This window comes from Mchenga conophoros, linkage group LG14, assembly GCF_057382185.1.
Source record: "Mchenga conophoros isolate Kocher_MC1m ecotype Shallow Benthic linkage group LG14, M_conophoros_male_GT1.1, whole genome shotgun sequence".
Lineage (NCBI taxonomy): Eukaryota > Metazoa > Chordata > Actinopteri > Cichliformes > Cichlidae > Mchenga > Mchenga conophoros.
In genome coordinates, this window is record NC_140539.1 from 12,112,908 (window position 1) to 12,139,690 (window position 26,783).

General features: G+C 41.3%; 1 protein-coding gene across 13 annotated transcripts in view; it reads right to left on the reverse strand.

The window, feature by feature from the left end:
* The window catches only part of rap1gap2a (RAP1 GTPase activating protein 2a), a 105,199-nt gene that overhangs the window by 12,038 nt on the left and 66,378 nt on the right, over positions 1-26,783 (reverse strand). For 5 of the 13 annotated variants that reach the window (XM_085245287.1, XM_085245293.1, XM_085245281.1 and 2 more), the window contains 9 exons: positions 14,237-14,321; positions 8,130-8,165; positions 3,980-4,012; positions 3,285-3,317; positions 2,937-3,158; positions 2,730-2,833; positions 1,331-1,409; positions 902-955; positions 12-95 (listed from right to left, as the gene is read on the reverse strand). In XM_085245287.1, the coding sequence (XP_085101413.1) occupies positions 12-95; positions 902-955; positions 1,331-1,409; positions 2,730-2,833; positions 2,937-3,158; positions 3,285-3,317; positions 3,980-4,012; positions 8,130-8,165; positions 14,237-14,321 (730 nt within the window). Of the gene's footprint in view, positions 1-11; positions 96-901; positions 956-1,330; positions 1,410-2,729; positions 2,834-2,936; positions 3,159-3,284; positions 3,318-3,979; positions 4,013-8,129; positions 8,166-8,258; positions 10,269-10,312; positions 12,385-14,236; positions 14,322-26,783 lie in introns of those variants that run through there. The other 8 variants (XM_085245280.1, XM_085245283.1, XM_085245290.1 and 5 more) reach the window with 5 other exon arrangements.

A 26,783-nucleotide genomic window follows, 5' to 3' on the forward strand; every position in this document is an offset into this window, starting at 1 on the left:
AAATAGCTCACCTGTCCAAACTTCTGGTAGATGACTCCGAATTTGAACGTGTTGTTCACCTCATGTTCATCGTAAGCCACTATTAACTGGGATCCCTGTACGTAAACAAAACAGAGGAAAAGTCGTACTTTCTTCCTATGATTATAAGTTGTACACTTTTAAAAAAAGAAGTGTTTTCCTTCTCTATAACACGTCTCCAGGGCCGGTTTTATTGGGTCCATGTTATGTAAGGCTGTCATGCAACAAACTGTATAGCGGCCCCCAGCGAGGGCAGTGATCCTGTTGCTGTCTCTTGCATACGGAGACACAGATGGTTTTTTTCCTTCCCTGAGGCACAGGCTGAAAGCATGCTCCATCACACTCCTCCATCAGGCTCACAGGAGGAGGAGGAGGAGGAGGAGGAACAGATCCATCAAATTCATTTTAGAGAGTTGCGGTATCATCAATCGTTTCTTGACTAATATGCTTACTGCGCAGGGCAGATGTTAGAGAGGCAGGAAGTAGGGGGTAAAATGTGACAAGAAGGACGTGTTTTTGTGGATAAAATTTTAGGAGGTTGAAAAGTTAATGAAATCCAATGTGTAGGGACAGGCAGGTGATGCTGGCAAAAAATAATTAAAGCTCAAATGTCTACAAAAGCCACGGGCTTTAAATAAAAGCCATCAAATATTTATAGATATGAAAATTCATGAAAAGTTATTTATGAACGTTGGTGTAAAGTTGTGGCAGCTATAATTAAATGTCCTTTCAGCTATACTGCCCCCCTTTGTGTCTCAGGAGACGTAAGGGACTGGTAAAGCTACCTCGTTTCAGCTTGAATGAATATTTGCCTTGGACGGAGGAGCTCAGGTCACACTGGGTGTGATGATGGTTGCAGTGCAGGAACTGAGGATGAACTCACCCGTGGGTACAGGACGGGGTTGAACTTCAGCCCTGTGGCATCATCACAAAAGACCTAACAGATGAAAAAACATAGAGAAGAAGGATCACTGTAAAGGAGCACTAATCCAATGTACCAGAAAATGTCTTAGAGATAATAATAATCAGTCACATGTCAGAGAGCAAAAAGAAATATAACAGGAAGGGAACAATTCCACTTCAACATTTTTTCCTGTTACCTTGACTTCTTTAATGCAATTTTTGTCCAGTTATTACTTGTGAGAAGTGCTATTCTGAAATAATACATGTGATTACGAAAGTCTTTCCTTCTCCCTCACGCTCAGGTGTTCACCATACCTCCCTGAATATGTGCCATTATGTTTTGATGTTGCTATATGTGCATGGAGACTGTCTGCCTTTAAACCTGGTGTACCTGTGAGCTCTATCTTACCTTGGCAATCTGTGGTACGCTGGGCAGCTGGTTGATCCCTGCTAAAGAGATCCTATCGTGAACTGTTTTGGTCCTCGACCTGCAAGAAGAATATAAATTGGTCATCCACATAGAGAAGGGATGTCAAACATAAGGCCCGTGGACTAAAATCGGGCTGGCAAAGACTCTGATCCGGCCCATTGGATGGCTTTGGAAAATGTATTGGAGGGCATACATTTTGGACTTTTAACTGTGTTTTCATAAGTTTTCCTACTGATTAAGAACTCATCTATGGCATTTCATAGGACACTAAAGTAATTTTGTGATAGATAAAAAAAAACCAAACAATTAACATGTCAATTTTTTACAGTGGTCCCACAGTTAAAAAAAAATGCAAAATGTGAATGAACAAAAACTTTATTTTATAATTACAGTACAGTCTGGGCAGGGAGCTGCGTAACTTTTTCTCTTATTTTACACAATTGTTTGTTGCACTTTAAACCCAATGGGGATTAAATGGGCAGTTAAAGTTCTTACACTGACAGAAATGGGAATTTTACTGGCCCCGCCCACTCAAAATGGGCTGAATGTAAAAGGACTTATAGGACCGTTCAAGAATTTGTTCCATCAAAGAGATTTCTAGTTAACTCCTAGTGTCCATGTAGTTCACTGTCCCGGTGAAATTTAAGGAAGAATATGAGGAAATGTGAACTAATCATTTTAACCAATTTCAAATTGAAAAAAAAAAAAAGTCACTGGGCTCATTGACTCTAAATGTAGCAGTGCTGCTCATAACACTAGCATTATCACAGTCATCTGTCATAGAGAAGATTAGCAATCACCTGGCTACAGTTCTCTGTGCAACACCCACAATGGCTACGTAACAACAAAGCATTATGCTATTTGTTTTGCTCGCCCGTTAATCAAAATGTCACCAACTGTGATAATAGCAAAAAACATTCATCACAGAGCAACAAAATCATATGAAATTTGGCAAACATGGAGTGCACAGAGCTGCAATAAAACAGAATGGAGGCCTGGGTTATTAGTGTGTTTTAGCCATGCCAACAGTGTTTGTGTTTCTTTGGGGTTTTAGGTTTGTCGAATAATTAATTGGAGCTTGACTGTGGTTCAGACAGAAATGTCACAAAAATGTAGCGCAAATGTTTGAGAATGGCATTTGGGTCGTGTGGATGGATTGATTTTTGCCACAACATTTGTTTTAGAAGAATCTGAACTGGCACTAGGCCAGGACAGGTTTTCATTCATCCTCCTTTCGCTCTTATTATCACGCTATGGCAGGTATTTTTGGTTTAGCCCATCACTAACAGGAACATGAAGGAAAACCACATCAGACTTTAAATCCTGAACTTATAATATGTGAAGTGAAGCTACTGTTGCTGCCTTTGCCTGATTGTACCTGAGCATGATGCGCAGGAACTCCTGTCCCTCAGCCTCTTCGTGTTTCAGGGACATGATGAGGTTGCCTATGCTGCTGCCGGTGCAATAGTAGTTCATGTGCTCCTGGGTGTATGGATACAGAGAAGGAGGTAAGCGAGGGAGAAAGGTGCAGTTTAGACTTTAAAGACTCGCACTGCTTGGTACAAACTGACATGACTGCACTAACCTTGCCCAGGAAGTGTTTGCGGTAGGCACGGGCTGTGCTGTTGCACTCCAGACGGTAGCTGTGCCCCCCACCGGGGCTCATGCCCTCTCCTCTGTCTTCCTCCTCACAGAAACTAGATTCTGAGGAAGATGGAGTTCCTGCCGGTGCCTCCACATCTTCAATCCAATAACCCCCGAACTGGGGCAGGATTACCTGGGGGTATGGACCACCTTTCTCTAGGACCTTGCGTGTAACATAAACCAACATAAAACATAACCAACTAAAAAAGTGTGTGCTTTTCATGTTTTGCCAAAGGTTGCAAATGTTTTGCATTATGGCTGAGTGAAAGATGAGCTAGAAATGACTCACATCTTCTATCCGTGGGTAGGGGATATAGTCATCCTGTAAAAGAAAAGAGGACAGACATACATACACATATGCACACACCATCAGTAACACTTTTAACTTGTATGAACTTCACTGACTTTTGCGACGGTGAAACAGATCCAAGCACATCCACAAACACAGGTGCGAAAGGGGAGCGCAGCTCACGATACTAAATAAACGTCGGGGCGATGATGCAACGCAAAATGCAAAGTCATCAGCAAACATCAGCGAGGGAGTGTGTTTGATTCAGTGGCCCCTGAGATTTTAGAGCTGTGTGCCTTTGGCACTGCTAGCCCAGCTCCAGTGTGACCTCTAAAATACTGCTGAGGCCTGTCTGCATTGTTGGTGGTGCAGGGCTCCGGGCAGCCAGTCATTTATATTCTGTGGCAGCAGGAGCCAGCAACTCTGGCAGGCCGGAGAGGATCAATTGACAGCTGGAGTTCATTCAACTTATAATCAATCTGATCAGGGGGTTATGGATTTTTGCACTTTGAAAGCCCTGAGAAAAGTCTGAAAAACATTCACGGGGTGTTCAGAATTCCTTCGCGGCGAGGAGTCCGACCACAGAGCAAAGCAGTGCAGCAATGAAGCACAGCATGCAGAATAAATGGTGACACACACAGACACACTAATGAGACCCACAGAGAAGATATCAACAAGTGTGTATCGAGTCACACCTTCCATTTTTTGGTCTCTTCAGCTTTAGGGACCTTATTAAAGTCCAATCGCAGCATAAGAGTGGAAAAGCACAAGAGGTCAAAAAAGAATTTAAAAAAATACAAGTTCAGTTTATTTGTGCAATGTTCCAAAAGGGTGCAGAAACATTCTTGTTTTCAGACTTCAGACTGTCTCATCTGCTGACAGGTGAAAACAGAGTGAGTCATACGTGCTAATATACTCTCTTGCAAACACAAACACACACACATGCACGAGCGCACACAGGTAATACAGTCACTTAGTCATCCCCTCTCTGAATCCAGCTTCCACACACTAAGTGTTCCTTTCTTCACTTGTTATTATCATTTGTTGGAACACAGAAACGCTGAGGCGCAGGCCGAAGCCTTTTTTTTCATAGTATGCAGCGCAGTGCAAATATATGCAGCTACGAAAAGCCAATCTAGTACACACAGTAAATTGGCCAATTATGCTACAGGCCCAGTGGAACAGCTCATCTACATGACTGAGAATAAGAGTGAGGAAATAAATGCATGTGTGCAGATTCACAGCTCTTAGCATACACACCACCACCACGCCACCGCCATCGCTTATACTGCCACCAATCATACCAAGAGTCAGGCAGAATTCATTTGAAGAGTGCAAATGCAACCCCGACACACACACACATACAAGTGTTTGCACACACTTCTAAGTCTAATCTGTAGTGGTTTATGTCTGTCTGAGTGCATACTGATGGAGCAGCTGTTGCAGTCAGCAGGGAGTCAGTGTCAACAGTACGACACTGATCAGAAAGAGTCTTCAGAGGCTTCGATTTTTGGTCATACAGAAAAGCCAAAGGCAGAGGAAGCAGAGAGAGGGGTGAAAATTGGTGAAGCTGACAAAAGAACAGGAAAGGAGGGAGTGGACCAGAGATGGGGAGCAAAAAAAAAGAAAAAAGTGACCTTCATCATCAGGAACACACTTTGAAAGCCTGATTCCAAACGTTCAGAGCCCAGACGAGAAGGTCAATGCAAGCTGAGCTTCAGCAAAGACCGACGAGCTGCCAGTTTCACTCTGCATACGTGTGTGACTCTTTGATCATCAGGCTGCTTAGGGGGTCGTCATCCTCTAGTTACACTTTCTAAATAACTCCAGTGATGTCCTCAATCAGGTTCTCCCTCACGCTGACTTACCATCTCACACCTTGTCTCCTCTTAGCTATTTCTGTTTACTTCTATTCTAAACACAGATGCTATTTTACATTGTTTTTGACTCAGTCTCTTACACGATGCTGTGTTTCTCTAACTGTAAATAGACCACACGGCAGTCTTACTTGCTGTTACTGATACTGTAAAGAATATTTTCAACAGTGGATCAATTCGTATGTGGTACAGTGAATAATACTCACTGCAATAATCAGAAAAGGCTGCGCACATGAGACTGACCTAAAATGAACTACAGAGGCCGACAAGTCAGTCAATGCTCATTGAGTTTTTGAGCGCCAGTAGAGTCCCACAGTGTGGGGGAATATCATATTTCAGGCTTTGGATGCAAAGAATTGTTTGTTTTGGTCTTTTTAAAGGATTCGTTGACAATAGAAGGAAAAAAATAAACACAAATCATCAGCAGTCTCAAAGAAAGTTTAAAAGAAACAAATGGAAATGTTATAATTTTGTTGGAGGGAGCTTTTCTGGTATTTAATATGGTGCATTCAGGGGTCACTGGATAAAACTGGCATTCCTTAACTTTCAGCTGCAGGTCAGTTCACACCTCTTGGCAGAGGTGTGGACTCGAGTCACATGACTTGGACTCGAGTCAGACTCGAGTCATTAATTTTATGACTTTAGACTTGACTTGAAAAAATGTTCTAAGACTTGTGACTTGACTTGGACTTTTACACCAATGACTTGGGACTTGAATTGGACTTGAACCGGTTTACTTGAAAAGACTTGATATTTCACCCCAAATATAAAATTTAACATGCATATTATATAGAGATTGAAAATGTGACGTCATTCACGGGTAGAACCGCAAAGGATTCTGGGAACTCGTGGCAAGCGGTACTAGCGCACGCAGGCTTTCAATTAAAATCAGTTACACAGCGATAAAAAGAAACACAAAAATGTCAAGAAGCTGTTGTATTATTAACTGCAATAGCCGGTCGCATGACAGCCACGGGAAGCCGACGGGTAAAGAGATCGGTTGTTATCGGATTACGACGTTTAAGAGAAATTGTTCAGCCATGTTTCCGAAGTGACAAACAGGCGACGGGTGGCCTGGATTGCAGCCATTCAAAGATCAAATATAACGTCCCAGAACACTCCAGCTCACAGGTTAGTCTGCTCCAAGCATTTCCACAAAGGTCAGTCTGCTGTTGTAGTTAATACGTCACTTTCATAACATAATTGGTGATATAGGTTACAAGCAAGTCTGGCGCTGAACAGAAATTGTCGCGCTATGCTCCTTTATTTATTGTGCATAAATAGTGAATTGTCCTGACACAATATTGCGTTTCGCCTCTGTTATTATGGTACATTGACAAAAACATATACTTTTATTCACAGGATAAAACAGGTTTTTTGTATCACTAATTGTCCAGTACGATTACAGCATACAGTATTATTGTCACTGCTACATTTCTGTGATGCGTACCAGAAATTATTTCCACTACTAATTAATTACCGTTGAGCTCAAAGGTCCTATTAATAAACGGTTAACGAATGTGTATTTATGAAGACGATTTGTGAGACTGGTAAACTTATGATACGTACGATGGTCTTTCGTTCTACACGGTGCATTTCAAGGTCCTGTACCCATCCGTCGGTAAACTGTACCTGGGCTTGTTGCAGTGACCGGAAGTTACTAAACTTCATGAGTGTGTGCACTCACTCCAAGAACCGTATAATTATAAATATGCATATAAATATGCTACGATGAGATAGCTGACTTCATCTAACTAGCAAATGTTGTCCAGGCTACGTTGGTGATGCAGTTTTTTTTTAATGTGTATGATATTTTTGTCATGCGATTTTAAAGCTGGTCCTACAACCGCATCCAAGAATAACATGCAGCTTATCTCAGAACTGTCGGTGAAAATTATTCTTGGAGCTAGGTTTAATTGAGCTGCATTCTAAAGAGGTGCAATTTCACAATTTGTGTATATTTTCTAAGTTCACTATTTTGTCATGTGTTGAGAAAAACACAGATTTAAAAATTACATGGTCTAATATTTACATTTAGCATAACTGCAACATGCTTTTTTTCGTTTTTTTTAATGACTCGAAAGGACTTGAAATTCAAAATTTCAGACTTGTGACTTGACTCGGACTTTTACACCAGTGACTTGAGACTCGACTCTGACTTGCCTGACATTACTTGAGACTTGACTTGAGACTTGAGGATAAAGACTTGAGACTTACTTGAGACTTGCAAAACAATGACTTGGTCCCACCTCTGCCTCTTGGATCCTGAGCGAAGAAAGTCTAATGACTTAAAAGTATGGGGCTTTCTATTTTTAACCTATTAACGGTTCCCAGTATGACCACCTAATAATTCACGTCTTGGACATCTAATAATAAACCCGCATGAGCAATTATCTCTGTCTGAATCTTCCTATGGTCATATGCTCCCTTTTTGGTATGTTTTCTTTCCTATCTTACTTCTCTTCCTCCTCACCCTTTTTAACCCCCCTCGCCCAACCCCATCTGTCGTCAGACAACTCAAAGCCTGCACCCTTAGGGCCCTGTGGAGGGCACAAAGTGGTCGAACACACAGAGAGAGACAGCCTTTGTTCAGAACAAAAATAAAATCAATGTATTCCACACAGAGAAGGAGAAAATAGTCATGCCAGTCCAGATCTTTGTGTGGATGTTCACTGCCGCCTGCATGCCTATTATCCAATCTAAGACACACGCAGCGCCGACTTTCAGTGATTAAATCATCAGCGTGAGCCCTATTCAAGTATATGTTAAAGCTGATTTTGGTCAAAGAAAAACAAGGTGATAGGAGGAACCTTTTTATGGCAAAAAAAAACCTCTCTACTATAGCTCAGTAGTGCTGGCTGAAGATAGGGAAAGAATGGAGGAAATAGGGATACTGAAATAAGGAAATGATAGAGGGACAGCAGCAGAGAAGGAAATGGCATTCAGAGGAATGAAAATTTCGTCATACCTGCATCTTTTCCAGCATGTCGAAGAACTCTGCAGACTGGAACAGAGACAGAAATAGATTACAAAGTACCTAAAACAAGCTGAAAGAGAGTTAAACTCTGACTGTCAGAGGGCGACAAGCTACTGACACCATTTAGCCGGCAGCAGTTCAATCATCGCCCTTTGGCTGGCTTCAATTTACACCTCACACAAGTGTTTTGACACTCAATGCTCAACCTAAACGTCTGCATTTAAAGCCCTCACACTGATAACATTCATCTGCAAGAGTAGATTGTGCCGCTCCCTCCCCTCCACGGGATCAGCTCTGCAGCGTCACAGAGGGCTGGGTCAGTCTTTCACACCCACACGCGCTCACACACTGATAAAAAACCACTTCCTCAAAGAGCAACACATACTACATAACACACAAACCAGCTTCCTTAAGTGCATTCACACACACACACACACACACACACACACACCGCCCTGTTCCCACGGGGTCTCCGCCTTGCCACATTAACAAGCTGCAAGGGTGATAATGGCCTTATGCTCAGATTTTGACACATATATAGCGTGCAAAGCAATGCATGGACAGTTTTAGGTAACAAGTGTGTGTGAGCGCATCAGCGCTTTGACTCACATCACAGGAGATACTGATCTCTGACCCCAAATTAACCTTGCCATTAAAAAAAACTGGTTTAAACACAGACAGAAGTTGAGCGCCTCTCATCATCAACTCTATAACTGCAGTGTTGTGCTTCCTTTTTAAACTGCTTCTGCAAAAACAAACAAAGTCGTGTAATGCCTACTTTAATTATATTTGACAGCTAGAGTCATGCTGGCACATGTGAAGGAGTTTTTGCTACATTGAGCAGTGCCCAGGGCAGCTAAAAAGACACGCTGTAGCAGATCACCTTTGCAGCGTCCCAATGGGCTCTTGGGAGTGCAGACAGCATGTTGAGCCTCCAATGGTGTCCAGACAAGTCCAAAGACAAGGAAGCCATATCTGCCTTTCTGTTCCACTGTCAGTCTAAAACATATCTCTACATGCCTACTTCCCTTTTCTCACCGTTGCTCTCTAATCTCAGTGTGTCATTCTCCTAATCTGTCCCCTATACTCTCTTATTACTCAGTCATTTCCTCTTTTCTTTTATTAGCCTTTTTCTCTCTTAGTTTTTCTTGCCTTTTCTCTCCTGCTCGCACTCGTTCACTCTTTCTGTGTTAGCCCGGTGACATCTGGATATCTTATTTCCCATGGCAACCTGTGGAGGCTGCCACGATCAGCCTGTCAGTCTGCCTGACTGACTCAATGACTGGCAGACTCACTGGTAGCTAGAATTCACACATACTCACGCTAATCATGAACACAACCACCCAGACACTGACAGAAATGATGACAAAGCACAAAAAAAGTAAACAGGAACTGAACTTGCTCACATTCTTCTTCTGCTTTCTCTCATAAATATATTTTTATTCTTTTCCAAATATCAGAACATTACATCTGCAGCATTTGCATGGCATTTCTATTTGAATAGTCATTAATTAGATGCACAGCCTTTTTGGGTGAAGGGATGGACCGAAACTAAAAGCCCTGACCTCTCAGCTATCAGGTGTACATGAAATCCAACCGTTGAGAGTTGAGAACGCGTTGTTAACCCCCTCCCCAAAAAAACCCCCCTCAGCATTGCTCGGCTTTGTCACACTTGTGGCCCAATGGCACGCAGCTGAACTGACACACATGTGTAAATGTGATATTTTAGCTCTCTGGTTGCAAAATGTTGCACACGTGGGTGTAAAGCAGCTATTAAGAAGGCACAAAACTGTAGAAAGTTTAAGAGGGTGCAGAGGATGCCGCTACCTCACTCATAACACTAAGCGCCTCTGCGGTTGTTTCTCCTGCAGTGACTTGAGGACCTGAAGTTTGACTCGATGTGACATACGCCTATTTCTGAAGTCACAATATAAACAAATATTAGCTGCAAGACGAGGTAACTGATTAACTTAGCGGCAATAACAGTAAAGTTTGAACACATGTCTGATAGCTTCAGTTAAAGTTCACTTGCTTTGATTTTGAAATGATAAGTTGGTATGAGTAGAAACTTACTAACCTACATTCATTCATCATAAACTTGCGCGCCAAGTTGAAAAAACTCCCCATTACACATCAAACTGCTGGGACTTGCATGGTAACCAGTGCAGACTTACCTTGAGAAGGGCAACCAAAACATTTGAGTCTTTAAGTGTCCCTGCCTTCCTCTTATTCTTACCCTTCCTTCTACATTTTAGAAGAGCTCTTCCCTCTCCCACACATTTATAATGTCTGTTTTGCCTTCAAACATGGCCACTAAAGCTTAAACAGGAAAATCAAGTAAGGCAGCAAACTGAATTGTTTGTCAAAGCAAAACAGGTCATGCCCTTGTTTATGTGTCTGACACACACACACACACACACACACACACACACACACACACACACACACACACACACACACGCTTAGCCTTACCCTAAACCTAACAATAACACAATTGTAAATCTGACACTAAAACCTTATTTTGAGCCTCAAAAATGCCTTAAAACTTGTATGGACAGGCATTTTGTCCTTATAAGACTGTTGGTCCTCACAAGTATAGTGACATGCCAATTTTCTGTCCTCTCAAAGATGCCTAAACAAGTACATACACACACACACACTGTAAGTCATCCAAGGTATTGCCAAGTTTGGTGTTGCTCTCTTTGAAGACTGTTGACTATCAGCATCCATACACATTATTAATGTCAAAAAGGAAGTGCCTGAATAAAGTATTGTACAAATACAAACATTAGATCACCTGTAAGGAAGAAATTCCAGGCACAAACTATACAGTCTCTGTTTTAGCATACACTCCCTAAGCCAGTCTACTGCTGTACAATGGTGTGGATAAATTAGAGTTAAACCACCAAATACATAACTACTTAGTATGCTAACTTATAAATTGATCATGGGCCACTTTGTTAGGTATACCTGTTCAACTTCTTGTTCAGAGCATTCTCATTCCCGACGCGTAACATGCCGACGATTTGTCACATCCCGAGGCGTCCCAGGGGCGAAAGGTAACCTGCCGTGTCCCTATGATATGCGCCTGATTGTGGATGGAATCCAATAGAATGACGCTCCAGCAGTGTATTCCAGTCCTAACCCTAACCCTAACCTTTACCACAACCTTAATCGTGTTAGATAGTGTTTTGCAAAGCAATTCATGAGGAGAAACTAAATAAATGTACATGTGTAGATTCAGTCCAAATGGTTCTCATGATTCCTCCTGTTTCCGAATGCGTAACATAGGAATGTGTTGGGTGGCCGAAAGCGTAACTTCCCGGCTATTTGTCACATAGGGTAATATGTTACGCTTTGGGAGTGAGAACGTTTTGTCTTGTTATAGCAAATATCTAATCGGCCAACGAGATGGCAGCAACCACATGCACTTAGGCATGTATTTGTGGTCAAAATGGCCTGCTTAAGTTCAAACTGAGCATCAGACGGAGAAAGAAAGGTAATGGTTGTTGGTGCCAGACAGGCTGATCTGGGTATTTCAGAAAATGCTGATCTGCTGGGATTTTCCCACACAACCATCTCTGGGGTTTACAGAGAATGGTATGAAAAAAGAGAAAATGCCAAGTGAGCGGTGGTTCTCTGGATGAAAATGCCTCGTTAACGTCAGAGTTCAGAGCAGAATGGGTCCGACTGCTTTCAGCTGATAGGAAAGCAAGAAAAACTCAGATAACCACTTGTTCCTTGGCATACTCTGGTCTCCTTAGCTCCAGCATGGTTTGAACACAACAGCCTGTCTGAGCATTGTTGCTGACCACAGTGTGCCCATGTTTTGATGGCTGCTCCAAGCAGGATAAGAGAACATGTCACAAAACTAAAACAAGGAGTTCACTGTTCTCAAACGACCTAGACAGTCACCGAATCTCAATCCACCAGAGCAGCTTTGGGATGTGGTTTAATGGGAGATTCACTTCACGGATGTGCAGCACACCGTTGAATCTGTGCCTCCACGGTTTAAGGGAGTTCAGAAGTCAAAAAGAATGGCAAGATTTACCTAATGAAGTGGCTGGTGTGCATGTATGTCAGAATAATATTATATTTACAGATGATCAAGAAGGGGTTATTTGTTTATAACATTCAGCATTTTGGATCTGAATTTCAAAATACTCACATCACACACGTTATATAAGCTTGTGAGTGGCTTTTGACTGTAAAGCAGCAGAAATGGAAATACTCAACAAACCAGAAGTACCTCCGATTTGCACTTAAACGCATCACTTGAGCAAACACAGTTTTCCCGCCGCTGCTGCCTTAACACGTTTGCTCGTGAGCTGTCCTCTGACGCCTATAACCTTAAACGCTTTTCCTAACCACGTAAAGAGCTTCTTACGAGAGCACCTATCTAACAATTAAAAAACAAAAATGGATAAAAGCAGGATTAGCGCCGACACGGTGCTGACAAAACGGATTTTATCAACATGTGCTTTGCGATCTGAGAAAGGAGACAAATGTTTCTACACAAAAGGCACAGATTTGCCGTAAACTGCAATTATAAAAAATTATATGTTTCATACGTTCACTGCCAGTGTGACTGATGATGAGTATCTCGCCATTAGGCCACTCTAGCTCACAGCAAAATTGGAGGCTGCTGTTTGATAATTACAAGAAATCAGCCACACATCAAGAAGGTAATTGATGCCTCCTGTCTTGAGTTATATTTCTTCCATAATTTCTCTCACATATGATTCCTCTGAGAGCATAATTCAGTTCAATCATTCCTCTCTCACCGTGGACAAACTCCCATTCAGAGGACTCAGTAATGATGGCTTGCTTTGAGGTTGCTATCCTGACCAGGAGCCATCAGCTACTTCCTCACCATGCTAATCTCCCTCCATACAGAATGTATTCTTTCTTTTTGTCATGCTGAAGGAAAAAGAAAGAAAGATCTTCAGCTTTAGTGTGAGAGTAGTGCAGAGAGAGTGTCTGACAACATCATACCTCACACCACATGAGTCAGTGTAACAGCACCTGAGGAAGATGATCATCTACAAGATCTGTAGTTTAGCTACGTTCTCATATTTTTGTTTTTCACTTTGGTTCCCACTGTGGTCCCAATGGGGTCCCACTGTAGTAGACCATGATTCAATTTACATCACAATTCATTTTTAACAACAAAACGTTTTATCTGCAAAAGGAAGCTCAAAACAATGACAAGCATGGAAGAAAAGTGAGATCAGGTCCTCGAAAACCGCTTCGTGCTGTCATATACGGAAATTTCCAAGTGCCAGTCAAAGTAACAGGAGCCAAGGTAAAGTGCACACTCAAATGAATAGACATTTCCTTTTACTGGATGTCTTGTAGAACGCATCCTTCACTTTCCTGTAAAATTTCGAGACAAAATATAAAGCCAAGATTTAGCGGCACAGATGAGCATTCATTGTATCTCAGGCTCTTATTCCGCTTGCCTCCAGACGTAATCCCTTTTTTTAATGGCAAGCAGACATTGGAAAAAGAAGGATTACAGTACTCCACGCCTGGAGGAACCGTCACAGCAAAATGGGCATGCGACTGAGTTCACACAATGACATCAGCATGTTTGTGTTCTCTGAGAGCAATAATAGATATAATATATAATAATAGATATAAATAATGAACCTGATTTGAATCTTTAAAAAATTATAGGTTTTAATTTGTGGCATAGATAGCAGATGTTGTAAAAGCATAATAGCCTGTATTCGCCTGACATTTAGCCAGGACAACGGTAGGAAAACTGCTATTTTCATCTGCAATAATTTGCAAGAGAGAGCCAGAATCAGCTGAGCCATGAGCTGATGGGGACTGGCACTGAGATCAGCTGATTTGCCGGGATTGTAGCTTCGCTTGGCTTTGGCCTGCCCGAACTAACACCGTGCTTTATTTACGTCCACAAATATGTTCTCTTGAACTTTTGTGACAGTGGTGTTTGTCACTGTCTCTGAATTGCATGCTTGTTAAAGGGATTTCACACTGAGGACAATCGCAGTCAGCTGATTTAACACATGTAGACAAATATCATATCCCACCATTAGCAAACATGCGTAGGTGTGTCTAGCTGCTCATACCTTCATGCTGGGCGGTGCAGTGCGGGGTGGTGATGGGGGACATTCTCCCAAAGGGACGTTGGAGATGTTCAGCAGCTCCTGTTTCCTGGAGAGAAGAAGAAAAAACGAAGAATAAATACTAAATCTTTTTTGTTTTTCTGGAACACATTTAAAGGTGTTTCTGCTGTTTAAACACCGTCCACCATGATATAATAGTAGTAATAAACAATTTTCAAGCTAAACTGTTTGAAATACGCAATATTTCAAAGTTCTCTGTCACACAGAACCTGAAAAAAAAAGTCATCTGGGGCTGGAAGACTACGTGATGATTCATGTGTTTCTGTGTATCACACGAGCACACATTAATGATCCCAGACGTTCAAGACTGAGCTGTCACTGATGGACAGCTGGAGGATTAGCAGCAGCTTCAGTCGTGACGGTTTGAGATGAACATCTCTCATGTTGAATTTAAGATCAAGATCAAGTTGGTGGTGTAGCGGTGAGCATAGCCGCTTTCCACACAGTTCGATTTCTACCTCTATTTCCTCTGGAGAGAGATTAGAGTCCAAAAAAGACAATGGAACACAATAAATGCATATGTCTAGCTTTTTTTTTTAACGTGAAATGACTATGCCCCCTCCCTTTTGTTCGTTAGATGGAGCTATCGTAGCTCCTCCATCCTTTCATGCAGCAGTGTCAAGTGGTCATGTAATGGAGAAATAGTCCTACTCCTTTCTTTTCTGTAGTTAAACCAGCAGTGCACCTTGATGTTGGCAGATGACACACATTTTTTTATGAGGCTCACATTACAAAAAAAAAAGAAAAGATGCAAAATCACAGCCACATCTCCATTAGCCATATTTTGGGACACACCCAGACATAGCCCTACTTGTTCTTCAGGACACATGAAAAGCCCAATTCTTTCCACAGGCACGGTGATCACACAACGCAGCGCTGTGTTCACCCTGCGTATGTAGTATGTTAGCTTACAGTCGGCAGATGATGTGTGAATGTCAGTCGTAAGGAAATACAGACTGGAGGAGTTTATAAGGACTTAAAAAAATAAAAAACACCCATCATTTTCTTAGACATTGTTCATTGTTCTCTCTCTTTGTTCTCTTTACCCTAGAGCAGGGAAGGACACTGTTGCCTTTTTCCCCCACTGACCTGTGAAAAGGAAAAGCTTGTCCAGACTAAGGTCTCTGTGTAAACCCCTGCTGTGTGTCTCTACAGCACAGTGGCACCTATCTTTCTGTCCCTTACATTTACACCTGTGCGCAGGGATGGAGGGAATTTGTGTCCGCAAGAAAAGCAGGGAAAGATGTGAAGCTGTTGTCCTTGCAGCCTGGGCTGTGTCTTTGAGGCAATAAAACTGTGATTGCATCACATCAGATAGCTACCGCCCAGGAAGGGAGAGGACACATTGGGACAGCAGAAAGAAGGAAGCAAAGAAATAAATTAGGAAGGTCATAGAGAATATCTGTGCGTGGGACAACGTGTGAATAGAAAGTTTGGATGAAAATGTGGCGTGTCATACTCTAGGAAGGCGCTATTAAAATCAGCCTCTATGAAAACAGAATAACACACAGTTGTTCAGCAGACTCCTTAGAGGAGAGCTCCACCCTATAAGCTAGACCTAATACCAGCAATAGAGGTGTGAAGGTCAGAGTTTGTGAATGAAAGTCTGGATAATACATTAAAATTACATCTCACCACATAATAGCTTGCTTGTTATTTTTAGGAACGTTGGCTTCCTGACAAATCATCAAAGTGAGGGTCAGCCTGCGACCACAAAGTGCCCATCAAGGAGGTATCATTTAGTAATTTCCTCCAGTGGTAGATATGTATTGTGTTGTTATGACAACACCTCCTATCTGCACTCACTGCGAACGGGTGAACCTTGTCTTTGATCTCCCTTTCTGTTTAAGTTCATTAGAGCCAATTAAAGTTAATTAAATTAAGGTGGATTATGTATGTTAACACTAGTGGCTCAGAGAAGGAAATATGAGAAGGAATCGTGTGTGCATGGAGGCAGGGGGAGAGGAGGCGGCACTGGACGCGTCAGTGATGACTTTATATTGTAAAGAGGTGAGTGAAGAAGACACACTCAGTGCATCATGGGAAGTGCCAGGAGCCTATGCCTAGTGTAACTAAAGGAGGATTCATGGTCACTCGATCCAGCCCTAACAATATGCTCTATCAAAAAGGAAAGGTTTAGGCCTAATCTTAAAAGTAGAGAGGTTGTCTGTCTCCTTCAACTGGGAGCTGGTTCTTGATCAGTGCACTGCCCTCTAGTGGTCATTTTTTGCGGCTCCTATAAAACTATATTTAGATATGTTAAAGAGTTTCGGAGATATGAGTTCACTTCTTGCCTGAGAAAGTGAATGCGTTAATAAAATGATAAGGCTAGGTATGAGAATTCCCCTTCCTAGCCTAATATGCCAGATGATACGTACAATTTAAAACTGATATTTGGAGTCTTTGAACTTGACTTGATTCAACAAATATAAAAGTTTAACATTTGGTCCAAGAGACAGATATAAAGCCTGGTGAAAAGAACTGAGGTCCTCATAGTCCCCAGTCAATGTGGCTTTTTATACAGTTCTGTGGGCTGCCACAGACTCCAGTGGCACTGGAAGAAATTACAAAATGATAAAAATGGAGATATATAAGAAAAGGAAGCATTATGCATTGGCACCAGTTATCAGCTGTCAAGTCTGCTCCGGAGCCTCTGACTTTGTCATGAGGAAAACAGTAAAACTGAAACTTTTATTTAACATGTAATCTTGTAATCTTTATCAAGCAATGGATGGAAATCTGAAAGAAGAATCTTTGAGATTTCTAGTTATTCCTTCAGAAACTAGGGCACTTTTTAAAGGCCCTGGTAGGTTTTGGAAATATTGCTGTGTATTCAACTTTGTGACTCAGATGCAAAGATGAACACAAGATGAGAATTCTGGGAATAGGCACTTTTTTAATTAACAAGAACTGTGGTCAAAGAAAAACTAAATACCTGAATAATTGTCTGGTAAGAAAAAGAAAGAGTAAAAACTACAGTGTGGTTAAAAAAACAAAATGCGGGCCTGTTAGGTAGCTCACAAGGCTCTGCAAGCAGTGTTGCTGGTACTTAGAATGTGAATTTTCTTTGCATAGGTTTGCATGTGCGGCTGTGCTTCTTCCTCGCACCGTCTAAAATATACATGTTGGATTAACTGGCGGTTCTAAATCGGCAGCGTGACAGTGTGTGGTCTCTTTGTGTTAGCCTTGTGAAAGACCGCTGACCTGCTTTGGTGTATCTCACCTTTCACCCTGTATCAGCTAGGACAGGTTCCTGCCTATCACTTGGATAAACGTTTAAGGAAAGGGAAACAACATTATCAAGTAAGCACACAGGCTGTTATAGGTGAGATCACAGGGTCAAATTGCATTCATTCCTCTGGCTCTGAGCTAGCATGGATAATGTGCAGCATTCATTTCTGAGTGAGCAAATGGGCAGTGACTGCCACACTGTTAGATTCTTTTAATACTGCTGGGGAGGAACAGCTGTGTGGGTCTGTGAGGTCTGGGTACTCTTCCAAGAACTGGATAGTCACATGTGAAATAGCCATTCATCTATCCACAACAATAAAGTGGTTGTTTAAACTGCAAAACAAAAAAAGGTGATTGTTGGATGAATTAGGTGCACTGTAACTTAACTCGGCCCTCTGTCACCTGGAGCTAAGATTAAGAGGTTGTAAACTCGCAAAGAAAAATAGGACATGCTGTGCTCTACATTTACATCAAAACTAGTACAAGCTGTACCATTCTTGTACAGCAGTGCGTGCCTATAATCCTTCTTGGATTTAGCTGGTGCTAATTATGGCTAATTCAACAGTAATTACATCTACACAGTCATCATGTTTATCTAATGACGATGTCAGTGACGCGTGCATGTGTGTGTGTGTGTGTGCATGTGTGTGTGTTTGTGACAGAGGCTGAATGAAAGGCCCATAAAAGAAAAAAGGCTTTAATACATCTCCGTTATTGATTAAACCCTCGAGATTAGATTTGGAAAGCGGGTCAACGGGAGAGCTATCCAGGACACAAAAGAGTGTTTGGGGAACAAAAAAAAGGGGGGACAACATCTTTACATGACTGACTGATCCTAGTAAGGAGATAAGGAAATGAAAAGAGGAAATCAGGACGATGGAGAGAGCTGAGATGATAAAAATAAAGAACAGCGGACAGACACAGAAGGACCGGGAAGAGGGTGAAGTGCAGGTCTCTGGTATGGAGCCCTCTCCCAAGGGCTCATGAATCTGTACTGTTTCCAGTTGGTCTTAATATTTGTTAGGAAACCTGATAAGGAGCCTGATCTTCGTGCTGATTGGACAATTACATGACTGATGGTTCGTGTAATGGGGTTAATACAACTGTAATTGGACACAAAAAAGGAAGAAAGATGGTTGATTATAGAGGGGGGGGGGGGGGGGGGGCAGGGTACACAAGAATCCATCAACCATGTATATTGGAGTAGGCCTAACCCTGTAATAAGGAATTACACCACACAGCACAATCTGCTGCAATGTCACATATTAGACCTGGCAGCTCCAGCCCTGATCAGTACTTATGTTGGCTGATATTGACAGGTGACATACAGACAACGTGATTCCTTTTGACTCATATACTCTGTAGTTAAGTAAGGAAGTCATGAATGGATCCTAAAGAAGCCATGATGGTATTTTATGAATGGAGCCTAGAATTTAGATTTGCAAACAAGCTAAGTGTAGCCTTGAAAAAGGGTGCATGTATGGATGAAAACTCTTACGTTTTCCATTGTGTGTTTAATCTAGTTTCCCATATTAGCTGTCCCAAAAGTCTACTCCACATATAGATTTAAGAAATGGATGCACGGCTTAGTCAGCTGTTTGCCATGAAGACTTCAGGCATCCCAGATATGCACGGATATGTGTAGAGGTCAGGAGAGAAGTAATTATGAGGCAACTGCAGCCCAAGTCACCGGCTGCTTCCTGCGGGAACATCATGCCTCGCCCTCTCTGTCTTACTGCGACATGAATAGATACAAATTTGGCAGCCGGCAGGAGATTAGACCGTCCAGCCAGACAACCTGAAACACTCTCATTATAAGATAAGATAGAACTTTATTAATACTTGGAAAGGCTGCCGTCACTCCAGCGCCATCTTGAAAAAAAAAATCAATAAGAGGGGGAGACAGATAGCGAGAGGGGGGTGAAAGGAGGGGAGGAGGGAGCGGCATGTCTTGTATCCCAAAAAAAGAAACGCTGCTGCATTTCTAAATCAACAGATAAATTTGTTCAAAAATAATGGCTCCTTCATCTACAGAGTTGGTGCACTGGAGGGAGCAGCGGAAGTAAATAACCTTTTCATTTAGCCGTTCTGCTGATAGAGTACAAGAAAGTAAATGGATTCGGTGTTCGCGTGTGCCTCTATGTGTATGTGTGACACTCTCCAGACCCTGTTTTAACAGCAAACACACACCTGAAGATGCACTCTGTCATTATCACCCTCACAACTTGTTTTTGTGACAGACTGGAACTCTCACCCAACGGCACTAAAATATTCAAACACACAAGCTGGAAGCTCTCTGGCTCTAAAGGAAAGACAGTTTGCTGTAAAAGTAGAGACAGTTGCCTTTGCATTTCATAGACTAAACCATAGTGACAGTTTACATACACCAGCCAATTTATTGGGTACACCTTGCTGGTATAGGGTTGGATCTGTTTGGCCTTCATAGGTGCCTTAACTCTTCATAGTGCTGGAAAGATTCTTTTGAGATCCATCCTTTATGCAAATCTCCCAGTCAACCACATCCCAAAGGTGATCTATTGAACTGAGATCTGGTGGCTCTGCGGGTTATTTTAGTAAAGAGAACTCATTGTAATGTTCAAGAAACCAGTTTGACATGATTTCAGCTTTGTGACATTGTGCATCATACTGTTGGAAGCAGCCATCAGATGATGGGTACACTGTGGTTATAAAAAGATGATCTGGTATGGTCATCAACAATACCCAGATAGGCTGTGGAATTTAAACAATGTTCAGTTAGTACTAACAGGTCCAAAGTGTGTCAGGTAAATATCCCTCACACAATCAGATCCACCACCAGCCTGAACCGGTCGTACAAAGAAGGATGGATCCATGCTTTCATGTTGTATATACCAAATTCTGGCCCTACCATCTGAACATCCCAGCAGAAATTATGAGTCATTAGACCAAGCAATGTTTTATTATTATTCTCCAACTTTAATGTGTCTGTGCGAATTGTAGCCTTAGTTTTCTGTTCTTGGGTGACAGGAGTGGCACCGGGTGTGGCCTTCTGCAGCTGTAGGTTTGATACGTTGTACATTCAAAAAAGCTCTTCTGCGTACACTGGGTGTAACCATTATTTGAGTACAGTCAACAGTCTAGCCATTGTCCTCTGACCTCTGATATCAGCAAGGCACTTTCATTGCCCACTGGATATTTTCTCCTTTTAGATCATTTTGTGTAAACGATAGAGATGGTTTATGTGGATAGGGCATAAATTGTGATTCATCAAACCAGGTAACCCTTTTCTAATCTGCTGTTCTCCAACTTTCTTGAGCTCTTAGTGTAATTGTAGCCTCAGTTTTCTGCTCGTAGGTGACAGGAATGGCATCGCCATGGTCTTGTAAAGAGTAGCTATTTGATTTACTGTTGCCTTTGTATCAGTTTGAAGCAGACTATTTCTCTAACAAAGTTATTTGTCAGTTGCAGGTCTTTTGCCCACAACCGAGATGACAGACCTTGCCGACCGTACATACATTAATGTGCAGTTGAACAGGTTTATCTAACAAAGTGGTTGGTAACTATAATATACAACTTTTTTAAGCAAATATTTTGTTGTAGTTTTCACACATTAAAGAACAGGGTATATATGAAGTGGATGATAGAGAAAAAATGTCAACCTTGAAGTGAAATTAATCTGTAAGAGCTTTCAGCCATCTTCCATTTATACCACCTATGCTTTCAGAGATACTCTTTCAAAGCTTTTATCAAGCTATGGTCTTCATTCTCCAAGACTCTCCTTGGCTTCTGCTCATCTTTCTCCTTTTTAACTTGACTCTTTGGTTCTCTCTCCTAATTATTTCTGCATTTAACCCAAGCATCAGATTAAACACATGCCAGTGAAGGTCTTGCCCTCTCGAAGGCTGCTGACTCTCACCCTGGGAAATTATGATCGTCCTGTCAAGGAAAATTGTGTTTAATATGCCGCCATAAGTCTGCTACCCTGGAAAAAAAAAACAACCAAAACGTCTTCTGACTGACTGTAACTGTGCCATTTAATATGCTGAAGCCAGAGGTAGTGACGAGAACTCTGACTTCTAAGATAAAAGATGTGCAATAAACCAGTGTGTCAGACACACAAGCACGCTTTGTTGCTCGACACGGAATTAACCATCTTAACACCAAAAGAAAACACTACACGCCAGTAAAAAGGTTACATATTGTAGCTTTAGCCTCTGAAATGTCAGTGTTGTTCTCTGGCTCACTGCACCGTTAGACATTTATGTGTATTTACCTCCCAGCAGCAGAGTGACACTGATAAAGGCCACGGGCTGAAACGCGTTTGCTTCTTTTTCTTCGGCCGTGCTTCGTGCAGTTAATTACACTTTGTTTGGATATCCCAGCAATGCTCATAGTCACCGGTCTGTGAGGTGATGACGTATTTTGTGAGTTCATTAGCCTGTGGCCATTCGATCCAGCAAACACCTGAATATCAGCACAATTTCAGTAAGAATATGTAATGCAAACTCCCTCGCTGAATGAAATGTCATTCCACATGGGTTCAGAGAAGGTGTCCTGTCAGTGCTCTTTGTAATTGCTTTTATTTTTGCAGCACTGGTACATCCCCTGGTGTTATCTAACGATGCATCCCTAGAAAGATTCACCTGTCTGTCTTTTATTCTTTTTAATTTTTGTCATTTTAATCACACTTCTGTCACATACATGTATCAGTGCATTCATCTGAGGCACAGGAAGTGCATTAATGAGACTTCTTTTCTTTTTATTATTCAGATGATCTGCATGAGGTTTGTTATCAAAACTTTTGATTTAAGGAAGCAAGAGTTTTTTTAAAATTAATATTATGATTATTTGTTCTCTTGCACAGCACTGCATTGCAGTGAAAAACACAGGTACCTGGTATCAATCGCTATCAATGTCATATCAATCGAAATGCCTCAAATCCTGCCTTATCCTATTTATTTTGTGATGTGGGGGGGCACTTCCTCTTTATCATTGCCCAATCTCACCCAGTGTCACTGACTTGAGTAAAAAAAAAAACCTGAGTTAAGCATCTGTCGGATGACATTGAATATGTCTCTTCTCCGCTAACACCACCACGTCAGAGTAGTTGATAACCACACCAGAGAAGAAAGGTCCTGGAGAAAAATGGAAAGATATGAAGACAGAGAGGCAGAGACGCAGAATGAATGAATACCAGACAGATCGCTGAAAGAGAGAAGGCCAAAGAGCGAGGTATGGAGAGCGAGAATAAATGAATCTGCAGACTAAAAATAGCTCTCTCAATCCCCTGTGCAGAGCTGGGTAAATAGGGCTGTCTTGGGTGGGTCCCTGGGTACTTGTTAGAGACAATAGCGTCTCATCCATTACACTCAAAGACAAGGTTGTCTGTCATACACACACAGTATATGTTCACACAATTTGTTCAAGCAATATGAAGCATATTGCTTTTTTCATTCACCCCAAAAAATCTCACACTAATGTATAATAATGGCAAAGTTTAGGTATACCTCCTTAGAGCTAATTAGTCTTTGTGTAGTGTCATTAGTTGAGCACAATGGTCCTAAACATTATTTTTAACAAAAATCAGCTTGTTGAATGCAACCCCTCCCAAAAAAACAGAAAGCCACTCAGCTGGTATTCACAAAGAAGAGTTAAACGCTGTTTAAAAAGGGGATTAATTTGCGGATAGCGAAGAAAAACACTGCGAGAAGGACGAATGGAAACACGAGTGAGTCAGTGAATAAAAGCGGAAATGTTAAACAGCGGGAGGAGGAGAGTTTGACAGCGAGCAGAGGGAAGGAGCTGAGGCAGAAGGAAAAACTTTGTAAGGTTGTCAAGAAAAGCAGCATGAGAGACTGTAGTTTTAAACAGTAACTGCACTTAATCTCTTAATGAGGATTTCTTTCTGTTAGCAAAAATGTTTAAAATCTCCCACTGGCTACGCTGAACACCTATAAGAAGTCTCAGATTTTCTTTTCTGCAAAGTCATAATAAAAAAAAAAGAAAACAAAGAAATCTCACTGAACATTTTAAATGCATGACATCATTCGAACAACTTTAGCTAGGAAAATAAGGTTTCTCATTATAGGAGCAAAACTGAACATTTAAACAAACTGCATGGCCATTTGTTTTCATTTACTTTTACAAAACCCTATGAGCAGAACTGCAAGGAATGAATTTTAATGGTTCCAGTAGGTCTCACTGGAAGGAGAACCTTACATTAGTTTACAATACAAAGGACCTTGAGGTGACTGTGGTTATTTGGGGCTATATAAATGAAATGGAATTAAATTGAAAAATGGAATTGAGCTAAACACCTGGAGCTAGAAACCTGGAGCAAATGAATATTTTAAAGCCTAACTAAATTTGCAGAACATATACTTTAAACCTGTGTAACAAGAGTCTTTTGTGTATGTGCACAGAATAAAATGAAGTAATGTTAGGTTGAAAAAGACAGAAAATATAAGGTCAGATTGTTAGCCCTAATTTCCTTGTTCTTCAGTGCACTAAAAGAGCAAATGTTTCCATTAATTCTAAGGGGCTTTTACTTTTGTTTCAAGTCTATTTTCATAGAACAATAAATTCATCAAGTTGTAGAAAAAAAGACGGTTAATACTGAGAGTTAGCTTGACTAGTTAGCTACCCTCACCATCTGTTACACGTGTTAGGACCCTACTGGACCACATTTTGGCTTTAGAACTGTGCTACGTTTTCATGACACAGATTCAACAAGCTGCTGGAAACATTCCTCACAGAGTGGGATCCATACTGATATGACAGCATCAGGCAGTTATTGCAGATTTTATGGCTGCAAATACATTATGTAAATCTCAGGTTCCTACACAACCAATGGTGCTCCACTGGATTAAGATCTGCCTACAGTGTAGGGCCTACACTGTAGGCAATCACAACATGCAGGCACCTGAATGTTGTGATTGCCAAATTCTGACCTTACTGTCCAAATCTTGCAGCATAAATTTGCAATTATCAGACCAGGTAATATTTTTCAAATTTGCTTTCGTCCAACTTTGTTGAGCTCCTACAGTAACTGTAACCTCAATTTCCTGTTCTTAGCTGACAGGAGTCCCATCCACTGTGGTCTTCTGCTGCTGTAGCTCGTCTGCTTCGAGGTTCAGCATGTTATTATGCAGAGATTCAGAAAATATGCTCTTCTGCATACCTTAGTTGTAATGAGTGGTTATCTCAATTGCTGTTTCCCCCCTATGAGTATGGAGCGGGCCATTCTCCTCTGAACACGTCTATATACTTAAATAGACTGAGTTGCTGCCCCGTGATTGGCTGATCAGGTATGGGTTTATCTAGAAAAGTAGTCAGGGAGTGTAAGGGCTAATAGTAGCTGCCATGTAGAGATTTCAGTGAGCAAAATTGGTAACTGGCTACCTGCTCTTGTGTATCCTTCTCTGAAAATGTTTTTGTTTTTTCAAAAACTACATTTTTTGTTTTTTTAAGGGAGTAATCCTACTTTATTATTGTATACTTTATAAGTGTTGCACAAAAAGAGGAAGCTTGCCAGGTGGAGCAACAGGAAATACAGGAGTTTTGGAAACATTTAATGTGACCTTTAGGTGTAAAAAATCCTTCTGCGTCATCTGGTTTTTGAGATGTCTTGTGTTTTGTGTAGGGGTATCTCTAATTTTTTTCTTCTGGCTTACTGGTTTGCAAACTGGGTTTTCACTGGGAAACCAGGAAGGTTTTTCATGATGTTTGTAATCTGTTACCAACTGATAGCATGATTTATTTTGCTCTATCATAAAAATCTTCAACCACCACATGGCCCTGCAGGACACAGCTAGACTTGATGAGACAATACAGGATGCTTGTTAAACAGCAACATAGCCATTTTAAAGTGTATCATGCTCTTCAAAGAGACACAGCTCTTAAGTTAGTTTTTGCTGTCCATATCAAGGACCCTCAAACAGAAGGATCCCGGCCACTCAGCAGTGTTTGATGAGATTTTCTCTTAAGGGACAACAAGTGTTGAGATACTTCAAATCAAATTAAACCTTCTGAGTCCAAAGGGAAATACAAGGGTTTAATACACCGAAACAAGTCGTACATCTGGGATAATCACAGAAAACTGCAAGACCATAACAAATTATTAAAAACAGTGGCGATGGCAACAGAAGCAACGGCAATAAAACCATTTTAAAACACAAATCTGGCACATGTGAAACCTCCTAGACTTAGAGGTCAGGAGGTAAATGTATATGAAAATGTTTAAAATGTTCGTGCTCATCCTGAAAATGACACCCCTACCCCCTCCCAGCTTCTCTCGAGAATGAATCTGAAGGAAAGACTTTCATAGTTAATTTATGGACCTACTTGTTCTAAGTGTCCTTGACTGACCCTACCTACTGCCTTTTATTATGCTAAAAAACAGTCTGGTCTTGGCTGTCCCTGTAAAGAAGTACACGTCAAACCGTTGAAGGATAAAAGAATGAAGGGTTGCTGTTTGAGAAACCTTGGTGATCTTAAAACAATTCCTTCCAACACCAAGGCCTAAGTATAGTGACTGTTTCAGCTGCTTCGCAGAAGACAGCTGAGTGGAATCAGTACTCGTGTCCTTACTTTCTGCAAGATTGGACAGAATGTAGAACTTGTTGCGCCACGACACAAAATCCTCCTCCACAGGCCGGCAATCTTATTCCACCCAGTCCTTGTGGGCTGACTAATAACCGACTCATCAGCACATTTTGTTGTGTGTCTGTCCTCATCATTCCTGTGACAGTTGTTATTATAAATAATATATGTAAGGTGAGAAAAACCTTGTGAGGATCTGTAAAGAGACTGGATTTTTGAGGGAGAGTGTTTCCAGCCACTCTGATATGCTGGCTGAATCAACAGTTTAAACTAGAAGGAATCTGAGATGCAGATGAAGGTTTATGAGGAATGATAAGACTAGAGTAATGATTGACTAGGCTTTTATTGTTGAATTTCTCTCAGTTGTTTAAGACCCTGTGCAGATTAGATGGTTATCCATACCTGTTGTTTAAGGAGCTTACCAGCCTGACATTTTGACATGAGAACGATCCAACTGGGGCTGAATTGTCATTTTTAATAATTGTGTTGGAATCAATGTGCATGTATTACCCTTTTCGTAGACAAAGGAGTAGCCTGACATTTTGAGAAGTATGCGTATTTGCTTTCTTGTTTAGAATCAGATGAAAATATTAATAGTACAATATAACTTTGTGCAGAAGACTAAACAGGAAACTGCAGCTTTTTGGCATAACTTTCCAAGGGAGGTGGAAACAAACAG